The 18,881-nt window shown below is 46.1% G+C and overlaps 2 protein-coding genes across 2 annotated transcripts in view; one reads left to right on the top strand and one right to left on the bottom strand.

Moving 5' to 3' along the window:
• HID1 (HID1 domain containing) overlaps positions 1-9,227 on the bottom strand; it is a 23,638-nt gene extending 14,411 nt beyond the window's left edge. The window contains exons 1-6 of the mRNA XM_072112458.1: positions 8,843-9,227; positions 2,109-2,258; positions 1,856-2,026; positions 1,380-1,496; positions 804-910; positions 436-555 (exon numbers count right to left, since the gene is read on the bottom strand). Of these exons, the coding sequence (XP_071968559.1) occupies positions 436-555; positions 804-910; positions 1,380-1,496; positions 1,856-2,026; positions 2,109-2,258; positions 8,843-8,908 (731 nt within the window). The 5' untranslated portion in view covers positions 8,909-9,227. The remainder of the gene's footprint in view (positions 1-435; positions 556-803; positions 911-1,379; positions 1,497-1,855; positions 2,027-2,108; positions 2,259-8,842) is intronic.
• On the top strand, positions 8,959-18,881 carry CDR2L (cerebellar degeneration related protein 2 like). Its single transcript, XM_072112459.1, has 6 exons — positions 8,959-9,867; positions 11,394-11,506; positions 12,706-12,854; positions 12,947-13,111; positions 14,132-14,402; positions 15,679-18,881. The coding sequence occupies exons 1-6, from the start codon at positions 9,789-9,791 to the stop codon at positions 16,252-16,254; spliced, it is 1,353 nt and encodes a 450-aa protein (XP_071968560.1). The 5' UTR covers positions 8,959-9,788; the 3' UTR covers positions 16,255-18,881.

Below are 18,881 nucleotides of genomic sequence, written 5' to 3'. Positions count from 1 at the left end.
TGATCTAATGCAAAAAGGAAAACAAGAAGTAATTGTCCTCGGGGGACTCCAGGCGGCCATCACTGATTCTATCATTACCTGCAGAAATCTCCTGACATTAACATTTTCCAAATTATATAATAGCAAACGCTGAATGACAACACAGAAATTACTTTTATCCCCATAGACACAAGGCTCATGTCAGGGAGACCCTAACTCGGTCCCCAATCCATTACATCAACACCATCAGCACTGAAAAGACCCCAATAACGTGCAAAATGTTGCTTTAATGGAAAAAGTTGCAGCCCGTGCATAAACTTTATCAGGTTCCTGAGATATCTGGGGTGCGGTGTACCCCCCCTCCGGTCGGAAACCAATCCTGCTGATTGTATTAAATTGCGGTGCATTCAGTTAACACTTTACATTCTGAACAGTATAATAATGTAATTCACATACCGGTTTTCAGTGGAGCAGAAGAACTGCACCCATGGGTTGGTCGTACCGCTGCTCTCCGATGATGGTGGAAGGTACATCGCCTCGGAGAAACATGTCAGGAGGAGTTTGAGAAGTTCAGTCCTAAAAGAAAACAAAAAGAAGATAAATTAACTTTAATGTTGCATGCGAGAAGTCAGACTCAATCTTCCATGGGGTCAACGAAGATTGGGGAAGGGTATGCCAATCATCAGACATCGCATCCCACCTAACTCGTAGGCCAATGGGATTCTTGGGATTGGGGAATCATATCAACACCCTACAGCTCATATATAGTTATAAAAATTCTGTTGGGTCTCCAGTTTTACCAGTACTGTGTGATGGTCACCTACCTGTTGAGATCATACGTGTGGTTGGGTGTTGGAGAGTGGGCAAAGCCAACGCCAGCCTCCCAGATGTACTCACAGCTGTCAAGCGTGTGGATGTCTTCTGCTGCATCCTACAGAGAAGAAACAGCGCAACTTTAAGGTAGGATTGAAAGGGTTAAAGACCATTTCTAGTAAAAATCTTCTTTATAAAGATTACCCTTATCTATAAGACATGCAGATTGGTGGTGATCCGAATCTCTGGACCCTCACTGGGTATCAACAAAGGAAACAGAAGCCGAAGAATAGGCCAGGTCAGGAACTCAGGTGGGCATTTACACTGCTCCACATAAGTAGGGGTCCACACCCAGCACCCCTCCCCATCAGCTGTTTGGGAGAGCACTTGAGATTACCTTCCAAGCACAGCACCATAGATTGAATATAGGCAGTGTTTGGTATTCCACATGAATGGGACTGAACCAAAAACAAAACACGTGAAAAATACACATGTTATCACTCGCCAGGGAAGAGACAAAAAAGTCCCATACAAATATACAAATAAAGAATGATGAAACAGAGACACAATGAACAGATATCACCCACCGTTCCACTTCTCTTGTGACTCTGCACAGTAAATTCCGGACAGAAGAGAAGATCGGCGATGGCAAGAAGCAGGGACTCCGCAAGTGGGCGCGATCCATCATCCTCGTCATCCTCCTCCTGAGAGAAACATAATGACCATGAGTTTGTTGTACATGACTGGTAATAAAAAATGGCACAAAATTATATGTTCAGGGAAACAAGATCAACAAAACTATGTAATGAATAACTATGTCAGAAGAGAGGACTTCACCACATCCACTAGTGTCATAGAGCAACATAGAGCAGCATGGGTGCCAGTGAGATGGTGAACAGCAGTGATGGGATCTATAGGTGGTCATGCGCCACCACAGACCCACACAGGCCACAGTTTACTCTAGTGAAATTAGCAATCTTTCCAAAAAACGGCAGGTTCAAATTTCTGAAAGAGGTTGTCCATGATGAAACGATCCCTTTGAAAATCATGAAAAATGTGTCACCTGGTTATGCCCGGCGCCAGGTACCGATGACCAGAAGAATCCTCTCCAGTCCGGGTCCTCGAAGATATATGGCAGAACCCGGGTCAGCAGCCGTGCGCAATTCAACACGGTTTGCTTCTCATTATCCGAGTGACATCCGCTGTCTGCACCCGCCACTAGCTTTTCCACCGCCTGCAGGGTACAGATAACAAATATTATACGAGACACAAGTCACTGATGTAATACTGACTTCCAAATGGTTTATCATCATCACCTTGTAACATAACGTGGCCAGGTTGGATGGCGACTCCTCTCGTACCGCCCGAATCTCCGCAGCCGGGATCAAGGCAAAGACATCCTGCACGGAGGTGGCCGAGTCCGACCAAAACTGGTCCCAGAAGGCGTCATCTGTGGCTTCCACCGGCTGCAGGACAAAACGAAAAAACAGAATTCAATATCATGAGTCTATGAGACCCAACAAGGGTCAAGAGGCCTGCAATCTAAAAAATGCTAAATTTTAAAATTGAAGCTCATCTTGATTGAAAAAAAATGATATTTAGGTGCAGTATCACAAATCACCAGGTGGGGCGCTTTTTATTTATATTGCACAGATCAATAACTTATCTACTGTATATAGGACAGATCAATAGGAGAAAGATTACTTAGACAGACTACGCAGTCTGTAACCGTAGAGACACAGGTCTCTTCATAGGAGCTGTAGACACAATCATTTCATTTTTTTTTAATATATTTTATATTAAAGAAAGGATACAAAGCTGAACAAAAAACTTTCACCTAAACTAAAGGAGGTAGGTAAACTGGTTAATGTTGTCTGGTAACTTGAGCTGTACTTGGGAAAACAGGCAGAGGTAAGTTGACAAAAGGCGCTGTATTACCTAGGGCTGTTTTTCTCATTATTTGGCCCTTCTACATTGCATAACAACAACTTCCATGAAGAGGTGGTATCTGCTATTTACATAATAGAGTATGAGCGTCCTGTCACATGGCGCGTTCTTGTACCGTTCTTAAACGCACACGTTTTTGTATGTTTACCATGCATTTGGCTAATCCATTTCACAGCTGCTTACACTTCCAGAAATGAAGAAAAACGGATTCAAACCAGCCAAATGCATGGTAAACATACAAAAACGAATACGTTTTCAGTGCGCTTAAAAAACGGTCCAAAAACGCATCGTGTGACAGCACCCCAATTGTCCGACTACTGACTGCTAGGACCCTTAATAATTGGGCGAAGTGCTCCATACTGACTGGGCACATTTGCACTGCACTTCAGGGGAATTTCGGTTGCCCGTTCTCTCTCTCTCTCTGAGGGTCAAATACTTTTCCCCAAATCCACAACATCCCCTTTAAGAAAGAGCCTTGCGGATACAAATTATTCATATGTTCATTTATTATTGAAATTGAGTCACATTTAATGATTTTTATTACAAACTATGAGGTTTTAATGTTATGGCTGATGGGTGGTACGTTTTCTCTCTGACAGACTTTGCAGGATTTAGTGTTATGGCTGATGGCGAGCGACATCCATTATGTTTCCAGGACGATGCATCTGGTGTAATGACGCAGACAATACGCACGCTGTGTCAGACATCTGCAGCGGCCATGCCACTCAGTACCGTCCATGGGTAAACAAAGGTGCGGGCCTGGGGACGTGTGCAGACAAGGAGAACGCCTAACGGGTCACCTCGCGCTCTTATAGAAGGGTGGGCACTGCCGCTGTGATAAATACAGCTGTTATGGATGGCGGCGAGGAAGAAACTTGTTTTACAGGCCTCTCCTCTGTCACAGGGAAAATGAACGCCCTTCCCTAATCTTAACAGGTGGACAAACATGTCTGACAGGGAGGGAAGTCCTTCTCACCATACACATGCATTATATATCCACATAAGTTCATCTTATATCAACGTATAAGCTCCCTGGTAGGTTACAGATGGTTTATGAAGAATTTTTACCTCAAAATCACCTCATAACCTGGGTTAGACCACACTGAAACTATGTCTAGGGTCATAAGATTTTGCCTATTGAAAGAGAACACGGTCGCAATGAGACCCACGTGCCGTAAAGATCACACACGTGGCGCTTAATGATTGCGAATATGGTTGAAACGAGGGCGACACACACGTCGGCAGGTGTGTGTGACTATGATCGCCATCAAAGCTTACATTTGAGAGCATCACCAGAGGCGACAGAGCTTTTTTTACTATGAGAACTGTCATTCTGTGGAATAGCCGAGCTCAGGCGCTGGTCACAGCAGGGACAGCAGAGAACTTCAAGAAGGGTCTAGATGCCTTTTTACACCTAAATAACATTGATGGTTATGCTATATAGAATTGTTTCCCCTAAATCCCTTCATCATCCAATCCCTTCCCTTCCTTTCCTTGGTTGAACTTTTATCAACCGTATAAACTATGATACTATGAATGAGGAGTGAGAAGAGCAGGAATCAGGATCAGGATGGATCACCCAACTTTTTCACACAATTATATACTTAAGATGAAAATATGTTGTTTAAAAACTTTAAGTATGTCCTGACACTGCTGTGCTCTATAACCCTTGCCCCTGCTCTAAATAACTACTGCACAATTGAAACAAAATCCATTATGCAGAGTGCTAAGAGCACAGCAGCACAAGCCGATGCGCACTTGGAAAAAAAAATACTATCATAGAATGTAAATGCATTTTTTTTTAACAGCCCTGCTGCTACTAACAGCACAGAAAGTATGATGGACTGTAAATGAGCCCATAATATACTTATAAGCAGGAGCAATATTTATTATGAGGGAGAATCAAACACTTTATGATCCCTGACACATTAATACCAAAGAGATAGATAGACACCATACAAAGAGTTTGGCTGCTGTATCTACCACACACAGAACTGAACTGCTGTATCTAATCTGCCATTATAGAGATACAGTATTTGCCATACAAAAAGCTTGGCTGCTGTATCTAAGCTAAAATTAGAGGCATCTACGAAACACATAACTGAGCTGCTATATCTAAGCTGCCATTATAGAGGTATGTGCCATACACAAGCATAGCTGCTGTATCTAAGCTGCCATTATAGAGGTATGCACCATACATAGAGCTAAGCTGCCATTATAGAGGCATGTGCCATACATAGAGATGAGCTGCTGTATCTAAGCTGCCATCATAGAGGTATGTGCCATACATAGAGCTAAGCTGCTGTATCTAAGCTGCCATCATAGAGGTATGTGCCATACATAGAGATGAGCTGCTGTATCTAAGCTGCCATCATAGAGCTATGTGCCATACATAGAGCTTAGCTGCTGTATCCAAGCTGACATTATAGAGGTATGCGCCATACATAGAGCTAAGCTGCCGTATCCAAGCTGCCATTATAGAGGTATGTGCCATACATAGAGCCAAGCTGCTGTATCTAAGCTGCCATCATAGAGGTATGTGCCATACATAGAGCTGAGTTGCTGTATCTAAGCTGCCATCATAGAGGTATGTGCCATACATAGAGCTGAGTTGCCGTATCCAAGCTGCCATTATAGAGCTATGTGCCATACATAGAGCTGAGTTGCTGTATCTAAGCTGCCATTATAGAGGTATGCGCCATACATAGAGCTGAGTTGCTGTATCTAAGCTGCCATTATAGAGGTATGCACCATACATAGAGCTAAGCTGCTGTATCTAAGCTGCCATTATAGAGGTATGCACCATACATAGAGCTGAGTTGCTGTATCTAAGCTGCCATTATAGAGGCATGTGCCATACATAGAGCTGAGTTGCTGTATCTAAGCTGCCATTATAGAGGTATGTGCCATACATAGAGCTGAGTTGCTGTATCTAAGCTGCCATTATAGAGGTATGTGCCATACATAGAGCTGAGTTGCTGTATCTAAGCTGCCATTATAGAGGTATGTGCCATACATAGAGCTGAGTTGCTGTATCTAAGCTGCCATTATAGAGGTATGTGCCATACATAGAGCTGAGTTGCTGTATCTAAGCTGCCATCATAGAGGTATGTGCCATACATAGAGCTGAGTTGCCGTATCCAAGCTGCCATTATAGAGGTATGTGCCATACATAGAGCTGAGTTGCTGTATCTAAGCTGCCATCAAAGAGGTATGTGCCATACATAGAGCTGAGTTGCTGTATCTAAGCTGCCATCAGAGGTATGTGCCATACATAGAGCTGAGTTGCTGTATCTAAGCTGCCATCAGAGGTATGTGCCATACATAGAGCTGAGTTGCTGTATCTAAGCTGCCATCATAGAGGCATGTGCCATACATAGAGCTGAGTTGCTGTATCTAAGCTGCCATTATAGAGCTATGTGCCATACATAGAGCTGAGTTGCTGTATCTAAGCTGCCATTATAGAGCTATGTGCCATACATAGAGCTGAGTTGCCGTATCTAAGCTGCCATTATAGAGCTATGTGCCATACATAGAGCTGAGTTGCCGTATCTAAGCTGCCATTATAGAGCTATGTGCCATACATAGAGCAGAGTTGCCGTATCCAAGCTGCCATTATAGAGGTATGTGCCATACATAGAGCTGAGTTGCCGTATCCAAGCTGCCATTATAGAGGTATGTGCCATACATAGAGCCGAGTTGCCGTATCCAAGCTGCCATTATAGAGGTATGTGCCATACATAGAGCCGAGTTGCCGTATCCAAGCTGCCATTATAGAGGTATGTGCCATACATAGAGCCGAGTTGCCGTATCCAAGCTGCCATTATAGAGGTATGTGCCATACATAGAGCCGAGTTGCCGTATCCAAGCTGCCATTATAGAGGTATGTGCCATACATAGAGCTGAGTTGCCGTATCCAAGCTGCCATTATAGAGGTATGTGCCATACATAGAGATGAGTTGCTGTATCTAAGCTGCCATTATAGAGCTATGTGCCATACATAGAGCTGAGTTGCTGTATCTAAGCTGCCATCATAGAGGTATGTGCCATACATAGAGATGAGCTGCTGTATCTAAGCTGCCATCATAGAGGTATGTGCCATACATAGAGATGAGCTGCTGTATCTAAGCTGCCATCATAGAGGTATGTGCCATACATAGAGATGAGCTGCTGTATCTAAGCTGCCATTATAGAGATATGTGCCATACATAGAGATGAGCTGCTGTATCTAAGCTGCCATTATAGAGCTATGTGCCATACATAGAGCTGAGTTGCTGTATCTAAGCTGCCATTATAGAGCTATGTGCCATACATAGAGCTGATCTGCTGTATCTAAGCTGCCATTATAGAGCTATGTGCCATACATAGAGCTGAGTTGCTGTATCTAAGCTGCCATTATAGAGCTATGTGCCATACATAGAGCTGATCTGCTGTATCTAAGCTGTCATTATAGAGGTATGTGCCATACATAGAGCTAAGCTGCTGTACCCAAGCTGCCATCAAAGAGGTTTGTGCCATATATAGAGCTAATTGCTGTATCTAAGCTGCCATTATAGAGCTATGTGCAATACATAGAGCTGAGTTGCTGTATCTAAGCTGTCATTCTAGAAAAGTCTTTAAAATAAATTGTCTATAAAAAGTCTGATTTTGTTTTTTATCCTAAACCCATAACCCGGTCTGCTAGTGACACCCCCAGAGTAGCAGCAGTGCTGTGTTTCATGCTGTGCTAGCCATATACAGGCTACATTCTGCATTTCTACCATGTGACACTGATGTTTGTTGTACTGAAAGAACGATAAAAAAGTTGATTGTATAAAAAAAAAAAGTTTGCACTTGGCTTCTGTACTATTCACAAAGTGAGGAATTGTGTTGTGGGGCCGCGTTTGAACTTTTTGAACTGTGGCCATGGATCTGTAGCTCGGCCCCTACGTATCTGGACCCCTGTCCGGAGGGTCACGGGTCTGACTGATCCCTGGAGGAATGAAATCCATCGCCTGCACCTGGGAGGCCACATCCTTGTACACAGAATAAGATAGATAAGAGTCTAAAGCAGCACTGCCTGATACCTGCACTGCACACAATACCAGCAATAACAGGCAGGGAGCCCCAAAATCACAGGAAATAAAGTTGGATTTTCAGTTACTTTTACTATGCAATGTTATAAACCCAAATATATTTCACTAGATAGCAGCGCTGGGGTCCTGGGTTCGATTTCCACCCAGGTCAATATCTGCAAAGAGTTTGTATGTTCTCTCCGGGTCCTCCAGTTTCCTCCCACACTCCAAAACATACTAATAGGTTGATTAGATTGTGAGCCCCATGGGGACAGGGACCGATTTGTCATGCTTTAGGCAGCGCTGAGTAATCTGTGTGCGCTAATAAAGAATTATTATTATTATATCAGAGATAGATACACACAGTACATACAAAATGGATAGATACAAGGATAGATGGATAATAGATTGAGATAAATACATACAAACAAGACAGATAATTACCAAATGGATAGATACAAGGAAGGATAGATATGAGATATATAGAAGAAAGAAGGGAGCACTCCCGAAACTAAGTGGCTTTATTCACCCATGCAGCTACATTTCGGCTGATCCATACAGACTTTATCAAGCCTTGATAAACAGAGATTCCATGATAGATAGATAGATAGATAGATAGATAGATAGATGTATCCAAATAAATAAATACAAGGATAGATATTGACTGATTGATATGAGGATAGATGGATAATAGATATAGATGGATAAGAGATTTATAGTAGTTAGATATCATAAATCAATAAATGTATCCAGATAGATAGATAGACAGGAGGATAAATCGATAGATAGATAGATATAAGATAGAGATAGATAGATAGATAGATAGATAGATAGATAGATAGATAGATAGATAGATAGAGCTGTGTTCACACCTGTCACAGTCTTCCATCAGATATGATAGCTGTGCGGTATTAGTCTCTCCTGTGTGTGTGTGTATAATATATATATATGTATACACGTAGGCCCCGGGCCAGTGTGATGCAGCGCACACGTCTGTCCCCCATATGCCTCCCCTGCACCTGCTGCAGGTGCCGCCCCTCCCCCGGTACCTGGGTTTTGGTGGTCAGCTGGATGACGGCCTTGCGGAAGTTGAGCTTGGTGTCCGCGTTCCCCATGCCGGTACCGGCCCCGGGCTGTCAGCTCCGCCTGTGCACGGCCCGGTCCGGATCCCCTGCAGATCCGCCTGTAGCAGCCAGGGAACCGGATCAGTCAATCAACACGGGATACCACGCCCACTCGCACCGCGTCATCTGACCCGCCCACTCAGTTTGGCGTATGTCTGATGGTCACGGTGACACCACAAAACTCCGCCTACGTGTAATAAAACCCCGCCCTCCTAAATAATCCACTACAGAAAATGCTTCGCTCATACGCATACGTGTTGTGCGGAGGGCGGTCACGTGACCGCCATGTCTGTTGCTATTGAGCGGCGGGTTATACAAGGGGTTAATGATGCGGGAAGGAGAAGGAGGAGGACCTGGCTTCCAATCAACTGCCAGCTCGGAGGTGGTGGGCGGGGCTTAGCCGGTCCAGGCCCAGGGATGTGACGGGATGCTACGGGGGAGCCGGGATACAGGACAAGGACCGGGAAGAGCTGGGCGATACCACCAGGGAGTGGGGGGAGACGCGGGGTGAGGAGCAGTGGTACGGTCCGTGCGGTGCTGCCATACTGCACACATATAGTGGGCATTGTAGTGAGTGGCAGGGCCTCCATCACAGCCAGGGCTCAGCAGATAGCTACCTGCTGCCAGAGGGGGCGCTGCAGCACTGCACTGGGGGGCCCTTTAACCATTCACTGCCCCTGTATATGCATCTATATCCAGGGACATACAGATACAGACTAGAATCATACGATCACATGACACAGACACGCTTATTACACGTATGAGTGGCCCTGTGCATGCAGCAATAGCATGAGACTGCACTGACAGGAAGTGTTATCATAGGGACGTGAGTCTGCATTACATCCATAGGGATAATCCTCCGTCCAGACCAATGTTGGGAGCAGGAAGAATGGAGGAGTTTCACAGCGAGGAGGACGAGCCTTGGTATGACCACCACGACCTGGAGCAAGGTAAGAGACGGGTTATAATCGTGTGGGATCAGCGCCATTATAGGGGGGACGCGCTGCAATACCAGGCACGACCTGGGGATGGGGGTGGCGCTGTGTGCACTAGAAAGTCTTCCATGCACCTACTTATACAAGTGTACAATTTGCAGAAGGATAAGGCTTAGTGCACACCCGCAGATTTCCCTTTAGCGGATTCACCTGATGCTACAAGGGTCGTCCTTCTGTGATTTAACACGGGACTTATTCACCTGTCCACATGTGACTTATTTCTACTTATATTTTTCCAATTTATTGGCACCTTTGGCCGGAGCACTGGTTTTGGGTGGAAATGGGGATGTTTAAAGGGATCTGTCAGCAAGTGGCAACCATACAAAGCTAAAGCCAGATCCCCTGGGGAGATGTGTAATCATACCGCTGTGTCGTAGGAGAAAGAATCTGAAATATGGATTTGTATTCCAGGATTGTATCTGGACTGTATCTTTCCTCTGCAGGATTCTGGTTAGATATTGCAGCAGGGGAGGAAAGGGACTGGGGAGCGGTTTGAATGCAGAGATCTAAGAGCACAGCAGTGTGAGGACTCCCCCCCCCCCTTCCACTGTACAATCCTGGAATGTAAACCCACAGTCCTGCTGCTACTAAAAACATACACAGCGGTATGATTACACATCCTGTAGAGGGTTGTAGGACGGAAAGAAAAAAACAAAAAACTGGGTGCTGAAATATATATCACTATAATGGGTCCAGCAGTGATCTGCAGAACAGGGATCTCATTACCTTAATTGATGGAGCCGCTCCACTCATTAGTGTGAGAGTGTCGGAAATTGCTGAGCTCAGCACTCAGATATCTCCAAGGCTCTCATAGACTGTGACTTGGGAGACTTTGCCAAGGAAGGCCGCCTTGCAGGCGTGTGGAGATTTACAGCCATTGATTCTCCACTGGGGGATTCTGGGAAATATGCAGATAAGTTTTTCAGGATGGGACAAGAAAAACATTGGTTACCTTGCAAGGCAGCTCAGTATATATCAAGCATGACTTTCAGGAAGCCTAATGACTCGATGCAGGATCAAAGTCGCACCAGTATTTGAAGGAAAACCTATTTGCATAGATGGTGAATGCTGGAGATACCTGAGCGCTGTGCTCAGAAATTTTCAACATTTTGAGTGAGATTAGACCCCTATTCTCCGGTTCACTGGGGTCCCGTCTTTGTGATCGATATAGGTATCAGCAGTCGGAGACCATATTTCGGACCCGCTGCCGAATTTCCGTCATGGGCGGTGCCTTAATAATTAATCACACTAATCGCCATTAAGATCTGACTTCCGCGCCTGTTTGTTCTCCTAGATCCTGGTCTTTGTGTATTACTATAGAGCCAGCCATAGTCTTACTATGAATTATGGATGTGCACAGCCGGATAGTCTCACACAAAGTTCCGGCGCTGTCGGATATGCAGCTACATGGGGTGCGGTCCTTATTATAGATATGAATAATATATCATCTGGACTGAGTCCATTATACTTCTTATTCTTAGATCTGCATCTGGCGGCAGAGCTGGGGAAGACCCTATTGGAGCGCAACAAGGAACTGGAAGTCTCTCTGCAGCAGATGTACCTGAGCAACGAGGACCAGGTCCAGGAGATTGAGGTAAGTCCAAACAATCAGTATTTAAGCACCAAATGAGACCTGTAGCCAGGGGTGGAGTAAGACTCCCATGGGCTCTGGCTGTATGACTAATAGAGCCCCTACAAGTCATGCATATGGGACTAGGATCAAGCTACTTGGTACCTGCTTTCAATCTGAGGTTTGAGGACCTTTGTAGGACCTTCAAAGGTCCTAAAATGGCTCTTGTGTACATGTATATTAAGAGCATGAACAGATGTATGAGGATTTCATGGGTGAAGGTCCTTCTTAGTATAAAATATAGTTAGTGGTTTGGATGACCATGGGCCCCCTAGAAGACATGAGCCCCGGGGCTACCGTTCAGAGCGCCAATATTATAATCCACGTACTGATCAGCCCCAGTCATTGAGGCCAGTGATTGCTTGGATGCCTAGAGAAGGAGACAGGGGATGCAACATACTGGATAGCTGTGAGACCGACGTCTATGAGACGTTGGTAGCATAGCCCCTGTTCTGCTAGACACATCTGCTCAGTCTAGAGTGACCACTGGCATAAGGATAACATCAGTGATATTAAAGGGGTTGTCCAGTCAGAATAAGTTAACTTGAGGGGGTGCAGAGGTTGCGATTTCACCTGGGCCCAAGAGGTTTAGGGGGCCCTTATGGTTGAAGACAAGTACTATAAACCATACATTATAGTCGGGGGCCCGGCACAGTCTTTGCACTGGGGCCCATCAGCTTCTAGTTACGCCACTGGTTAACCCCTTTCCATAAAATAGGGGATAACTTGCTGAGCAGTGGGGTTCCCATATATGGGATCCCTACAGTATGAGGGTCTGATGTACCACAAATGAATAGAGCAGCAGGTTGGACATGCACACTGCCCCCTATGTCTATGGCACTGATGGAAGTAGCAGAATACTGCGCCCCGACCTATACTATCTCCATCAGTACCATAGAGAGAAATACAGCAACCGGCTCATGTTTCCACCTGCTGCTCTGTTCATTTGGGGTACAATGGACCTCCATACTCATGGGGACCTGATCAGCAAGTTATCCCCTATCTCATATATAGGGAATAACTAGTTGTGACCGGACAACCCCCAACTAGTGTTTGAGTGGACCCGCAGGATAATCTAGAAAAGTTTCAATGCTGAATCATAGTCTAAAGAGGAGAAAAAAAAGCAGAGCCAAATTCTTTTTGTTTGTTCTCCATCTCTTTAGTATCTGAGTAAACAGCTGGAGATGCTGCGGCAGGTGAACGAGCAGCACGCCAAGGTATACGAGCAGCTGGACACCGTAGCCCGAGACCTGGAAGCCACCAACGTCCGGCTCGTGCAGGAAAACAAGGTGGCCCAGCAAAAGATAGAAAGGTAGGTGGGATTGGGGGAACCTACAAGATCAGACCAAAAGCGAGATGAATGGCCGAGCCCTATGTGTGACTGTAATAGACCCCCATCTTCAGCTTAACAGATACCATAGACGGCCTCCAGAAGCAGGTGGAGGATCTGCAGAGACAGGTAGAGGAGCTACAAGGCCTGGAAAAGGTGCGAACCCGAAGGGAGAAGAGAGAAAGACGTCGCACTATCCACACCTTCCCTTGTGTACGGGAGCTGTGCTCCAACAGCTGGTAAGTTCTGAGATCTCACCATCACAATGGCTATAAAGTCAGGAGGACACCAAGAAATTTCAGTGTTTCTATCTAATGTATGGTCACTTCTGGGTACAGGGTTTCACTAATAGTCTTTCCACGTTGTTGCTGTGGAGTCTAACTCCTTCATATAGCTGGCTGTCCTGCTGCCCTGGAGATTGAAAGCTTCTTGGTTATCATGTAGGTTATGTTACACGAAACCTGCATGAAAGGAAAGGGGGGTTGAATAGACTTTCTTATGCAGAATTGTCCAATAAGTCTGCCAGGTGTGAATGCACCCTCGGTATGATGGTAACCAGACCTTAGAGGGCCCGTTGATTGCATCCTGTGGCACCCACCAGGTCATTGAGAGTCCAACTGCCGGGACTCCCACGATCACCATATTGGGGGACCCACTGTAAGTCTGCGGGTCGAGGATGCGCCCATCTGCTAAGTATTGCTATGTTGTTGTCACATCCTCACTGTAGAGTCCCGCTCCTGCCATGTGGTTAATCTCAGTAATGGAGACGAGTGACTCCGCAGAGAGGATGAGATAACACAGAAGTGAACGACACATTCCGCAGCAGGATGATATCTATTCTGTAGCTGCAGCTTTGGCAGTGACATGGCATTGTGCCTCTAATAGCTGTGGCTGACATATCACTGGAAGCTGCTACCAAGAATTTCTGGCAGTGACTTGTCTTCTGCAGAAACAAAGGATCGGCCAACTTTACATTCAGTATAGACAGTGAGCAAAGAGACTGTGACTGTGAAGGGAAACACACAGGGGATAGGGTAGAGACTGTGCAGTGGGGGGGGGGGGGGGGGCTGACAAATAGATATGATTTGTAAAGCGCTATGGAATATGATGGTGCTATATAATTAAAGATGGAGACTGTGCAGTGAGGGAACCTAATCCTGAGAAATGGGTAATGATCATCACTGGGGTCATGACATTGGTACGAATATTTCACTGTCCTGTCCCAGTGAGCGCTGATCTTCCCTGACGCTTGTCTCCAGGTACGAGGATACACTCAGCAAGCACGCGTCATGCCAGGACCTGTCTCAGAGACCCCTACAGCTGGAGAACCAGCGTCTGCAGATGGCGGTGAATGCGCTGAGAGCGCAGGTAGCGGAGGAACGCCAGCGGAAAGAGAGGGCAGAACAAGAGTACCAGGCGGTCATCCAGGAGTATGCCGAGCTGGAGCAGAGAGCCTGCCAGATGGAGAACTGCAAGATGCGGATAAAGGAGCTGGAGAACGAACTGCAGGAATTACAGCAGATGAAACAGGTAAGGGTTATTGTCCGGGTTATCAAAATCCCTTTAAATATTGGCCATACATTTCAGTACATTTCCTAATCTTCCTGATCCCTACTCGTACACAAAGGAGTCGGCCACTGTTTTACATAAATTGCCCTTGTGCCTTTACTGCCTTGTGGATAATACCTGAGTGATCATCAAATGATTTAGCAGTCCTGCTACTTTCTTTTGTACTGTGTGCAGACACTCTGTGGTTTTTTCTTTACATCTTTGAGCTCTGCTGAATAGGAGGAGGTGTAGCAGGAGAGTTAAGACTCATCCTGCTCACTACCCTCTTCCTGTTTCTGGTTAACACCATGAGGACGGCCTAAAGCAGTGAGAGAGAGGAAGCTGTGTATATATGCAGAGGGCAGCATGGGGAGAAAAGGGAAAGGCTGTAGCTCTTAAAGGAGGCAAAGAAACATGCAGAGATATCGCTAATGAAAGAGATTGATTGAAAAGCAGACAAGCCCTTTAAGTATTTATCAAGTTTGCCCCTCTGTTCCAGCGCTGGTGGTCTGCTGGGGGCTCCTGCCACACCTAATCTTCGGGGGGGAGGCAGTCTTGTGTCGCCTCTTAAGGCACATAACTCCTGAGGTCATGGGTGTAGGGGTCAGACTATTGATCAGTTGTGACCTTAACCTTAATGGGGGGTCATCTGACATATTGCTTCAGGAGTCAGCAGCGGCCCTCCGATACTAGACCGAGAGAGGGAATGGCCCATCAATAGGAGTGGTTACTTATGGGATATCAATAAAGGTCTAACATACAAACCTGCAGTGTTCTACAAAGTATATGGAGTTGAAAGTAGAGAGTGCCATACACTCTGCAGTGGCCGTGCTGCGCTATTGCAGCCTAATTTCTATTGATTTGAATGGGAGCCTGACCAATGCACATAGTACGGAGTCGTCTAGCATTGGTGTTGTGGTCTATGTTATTAAGCAGCTCTGTGCATGACCTGGACAACACCTTTTATATACAGTATGTGTTGCAGAACCTACTTTCTGATAACGTCCTAAAATATTAGCGAAAGTTTTGCAGAGGATTTTGTGCAATGATGTTATTGGCTCCCCTCCCCCCACAGCGCTGCTAGAAACAATTGCTGTAATTGTTCATGTAGGAAGACAGAGACAAAGAGCAATCAGAGAAGCCATTGTATCTAATAGATCCAGGCAGAATATGCGATGATGAGATGCGTTTCATCCCGTGATCTCATCACCGCATTGTATTCCCCGATAATAATGGTTTCCGTCCTTCGTTCACACAGGTGAAGCGTTACCTCCTAAGTCGAGGAGATAGCCTATCGCAGGCGTTACTGGAGCCCCTAAACAAGACCCCAGAAACGGACGACCCCGAGCCATTAGAAGGAGACGAAGACATGAGCAAGAATCCAGCATCTCCCAACGTCAGGAAAAGCTGCAGCGACACGGCCCTGAGCGATATAGTAGGGCGAGACGCCGCCAGCCGCCATGAAGGGAATTACACCCTGCACGCCAACAACACCCGGCGCCGCGGCATGTCTATCCTGCGGGAGGTGGACGAGCAGTACCACGCGCTGCTGGAACGCTACGAGGAGCTGTTAGCCAAATGCAGGAAACACGAGGACAATCTCTGCCACGCCGGGGTGCAGACTTCTCGCCCCGTGTCCAGAGACAATTCCAGCAGAGACCTCCCTGCGGAGGACGAAGAGCCGGAGCGAGCGCTCACCCTGCAGCTGGAGGCCGCCGACCGCCGGCTGGAGCAGAGTCAGCCTGAGTACAAGGCTCTGTTCAAAGAGATATTCAACCGCATCCAGAGAACCAAGCAAGACGTCAGTGCTGGAAAGGGACCGGGGGGCAAGTGAGACCCACTGGAGCCAAATTTACAGTGATATCTATACCCCCCATCCCTGCTCTCTTATATCCTCCAACAGATGCACTTTTATCACTGCCCATAGCAGCCTCGCTGGTGTCTGCATCCTCCTTGAGACCGCCCTAACTCGTCAGTATTAGGGTGATGCCACACATGGCGTTTTTGGTCCGTTTTTCCCAATTATCTTAATAGATAAACAGGTTGTAAGCAGCCAAACGCATGGTAAACAGCCAAAAACGGACTGAAAACAGATGTTTAAAAACGGACCAAAAACGCCATGTGTGGCGTAGCCCCAAAAATTACAGAGGGGTGCGGCCATTACAATGGGTGGAGACCACAAGAACTGAAGTCTCACTTATGTGAATGGAGTGTCGGTGCTCATGGGAGACCCCCCAGAACCATTCAGCCCTATGTGAATCCTGGGGGCAGCCCTTTCAACACAGTCGCTGAGGGTTGACTGATGGGAGCTGGGGCCATTATAAAATACAGCTCAGTCCCACCTGTTTTCATCCCTGAGGTGACGTCGCAGATCAGGGGAACATGGTGGTCACATGCTGAATAACCGTAGATGGGATCAAGCTGATGGCGCTAGAATCAGAGGAGGAGGGAGAGATCAGAACACTTTAATGGTCTCTTTAAGGCTGCAAATCTTATCCTGAACATAAATAATTTGACTACTACTTGCAGCAACATAGACCCCCTTCCCCCCCCCCCCCCCCCCAAGATGATGCTCGCTCGGGTCACATGACCCATATCCAGGATAGGATTTGCAGGGTTAATACAGGTGACCGCAGCCTTACGTGTTTACATAATCCGATGGTCAGATCCCTGAATAAGCTTCTCATGCACGGCCAATGCATTGCTGATGTAGCTGTGGAGAAAGCTATTGTATAGCTAAAAGAATTCGCTGGGGTTCTCCCTACACCCGTCCCATAGGATGAGGCCACAGGATATCCCCGGGAGAGCTATTTGGTATTTAAACTAGGACAATTCCCCCTATCCTGGAAATGGACACACATTAGATAACACTAATAGTTAACCACATAGCTACGTGTAGTAGACGACACTATAGATATAAGCAATGATGTCACTGCCAGTCTGTGTATTTTCGGCTGGGGTTACAGGTATGTGCAGCGCGCCTGCCGCGTGGCGGTATAGTATAAGAAGGGGTTTGCTGCCACGTTGGCCGTGCTTGCATCAGTGTTATAAAGCTGCTAAATGTATCACCCCCCCCCCTTCCCCCATGTGTCCGTGAGTGCGTCCCCTCCTAACAAAACAAGCGGTTGCAGTAATTTTTTTTCATAACCCTCATCTATCCGGTACTGCAGGTGATGAGGGCCTGACCCCCACCCGTCCCTCCACGGCTTACCAGGACCTGTCACTGTGACACATTGCTGACACTTATTAAAGCCATGCTTCCAGCATCTAAGGGGCTTAAAAGCTGCCACAGAGGTGCTGCGGGAGCCCAAAATTTATATGCAATAAGATGGCGGTCAACCAAGCCACTGCACACAGATCCCAGCTAGACATTCATCCATCACATCACTGCTTCATACTGACCAGGGGCTGCTCAGACCCCAATGCAAAAAATTGTACTAGGCCCCAAACTATAATGGGTTATATGTAGTATCAGTCTCGTATGGGACAAAGACCACAGATGAGCGAATCCGTAATTTTAGTTTGGGGTTCGGCTTCAATCGTGACTGGGACGTATTACTGCATTGGCGGCCAATGGACACCCCCTGCCATGCCGGATTGGCCCCCCCTGGCTAATCATGGCCACGGCTAGCAGCACAAATTCGGTGTTTTTAGGATAGTTGAATACTAAGGTCACTATATTAGTACATTATGGGTCAAAATGCGTCATAAAATAGAAATTGTGGCGATTTCCGTCAACTCGAGGCAATTCACAGAATTTTTTTTTTACACTCGGTATAAGCTTGGTTTCCAGTTACAATTTCCATAGACCTAAAATTACTGACACCCCCCTGGGGTTTTGCTATGCTACTGTCATGCTGTTGGGGGCGTGGCTATGCAAATGCTTTGGAGCACCACATTAGTATTCCCTATGATGTATCCCCATGGATTCCAATTCTCCAATGAGGAGTTGTAGGATTTTACAGGAACAAACCCTGTAGTATGGAGGTAGGTGGATGCACCCAGCAGTATTACCAGCGCACTACAGCCATGGAAACTTTATTAGTGTTTTTCTTTAACTTTTTATTATAAATTGTGACCTGGGTTGGAGTATTATTTATTCTGTAATTTATGTATAAGAATTATTCTCTGTGTCATCACTTCTACGCGGTACGTGAAGTCCATGTGACCGGCATCCATAGGCCGGTCATTTATGAGTGAGGCTCAGGTACTGGAAGGCAAGTGGTGAGATCATTACCTATACATCTATATATGTGCAAATTCTCAGGTTGGGGTGACCTCCTGGAGGTCAGTGTGAACTGCGCCCCTAACTATCAATCTGGAAAAATGCAACGTGTCAGTATTAGCCTCAAACTGGCCATGTCCATATATAACGGCCACAAAAAGGGGAACTTTAACCTACTCTTCTACGTAAAGTTGCTTTATTCTTAAGGTAATAAATATACTGTAATATAATAAAAA

Source organism: Engystomops pustulosus, chromosome 6 (assembly GCF_040894005.1).
Source record: "Engystomops pustulosus chromosome 6, aEngPut4.maternal, whole genome shotgun sequence".
In the NCBI taxonomy this organism is placed as follows: domain Eukaryota; kingdom Metazoa; phylum Chordata; class Amphibia; order Anura; family Leptodactylidae; genus Engystomops; species Engystomops pustulosus.
Note: the sequence above shows the minus strand (reverse complement) of the source record. Positions and strands in the feature narration are given on the sequence as shown.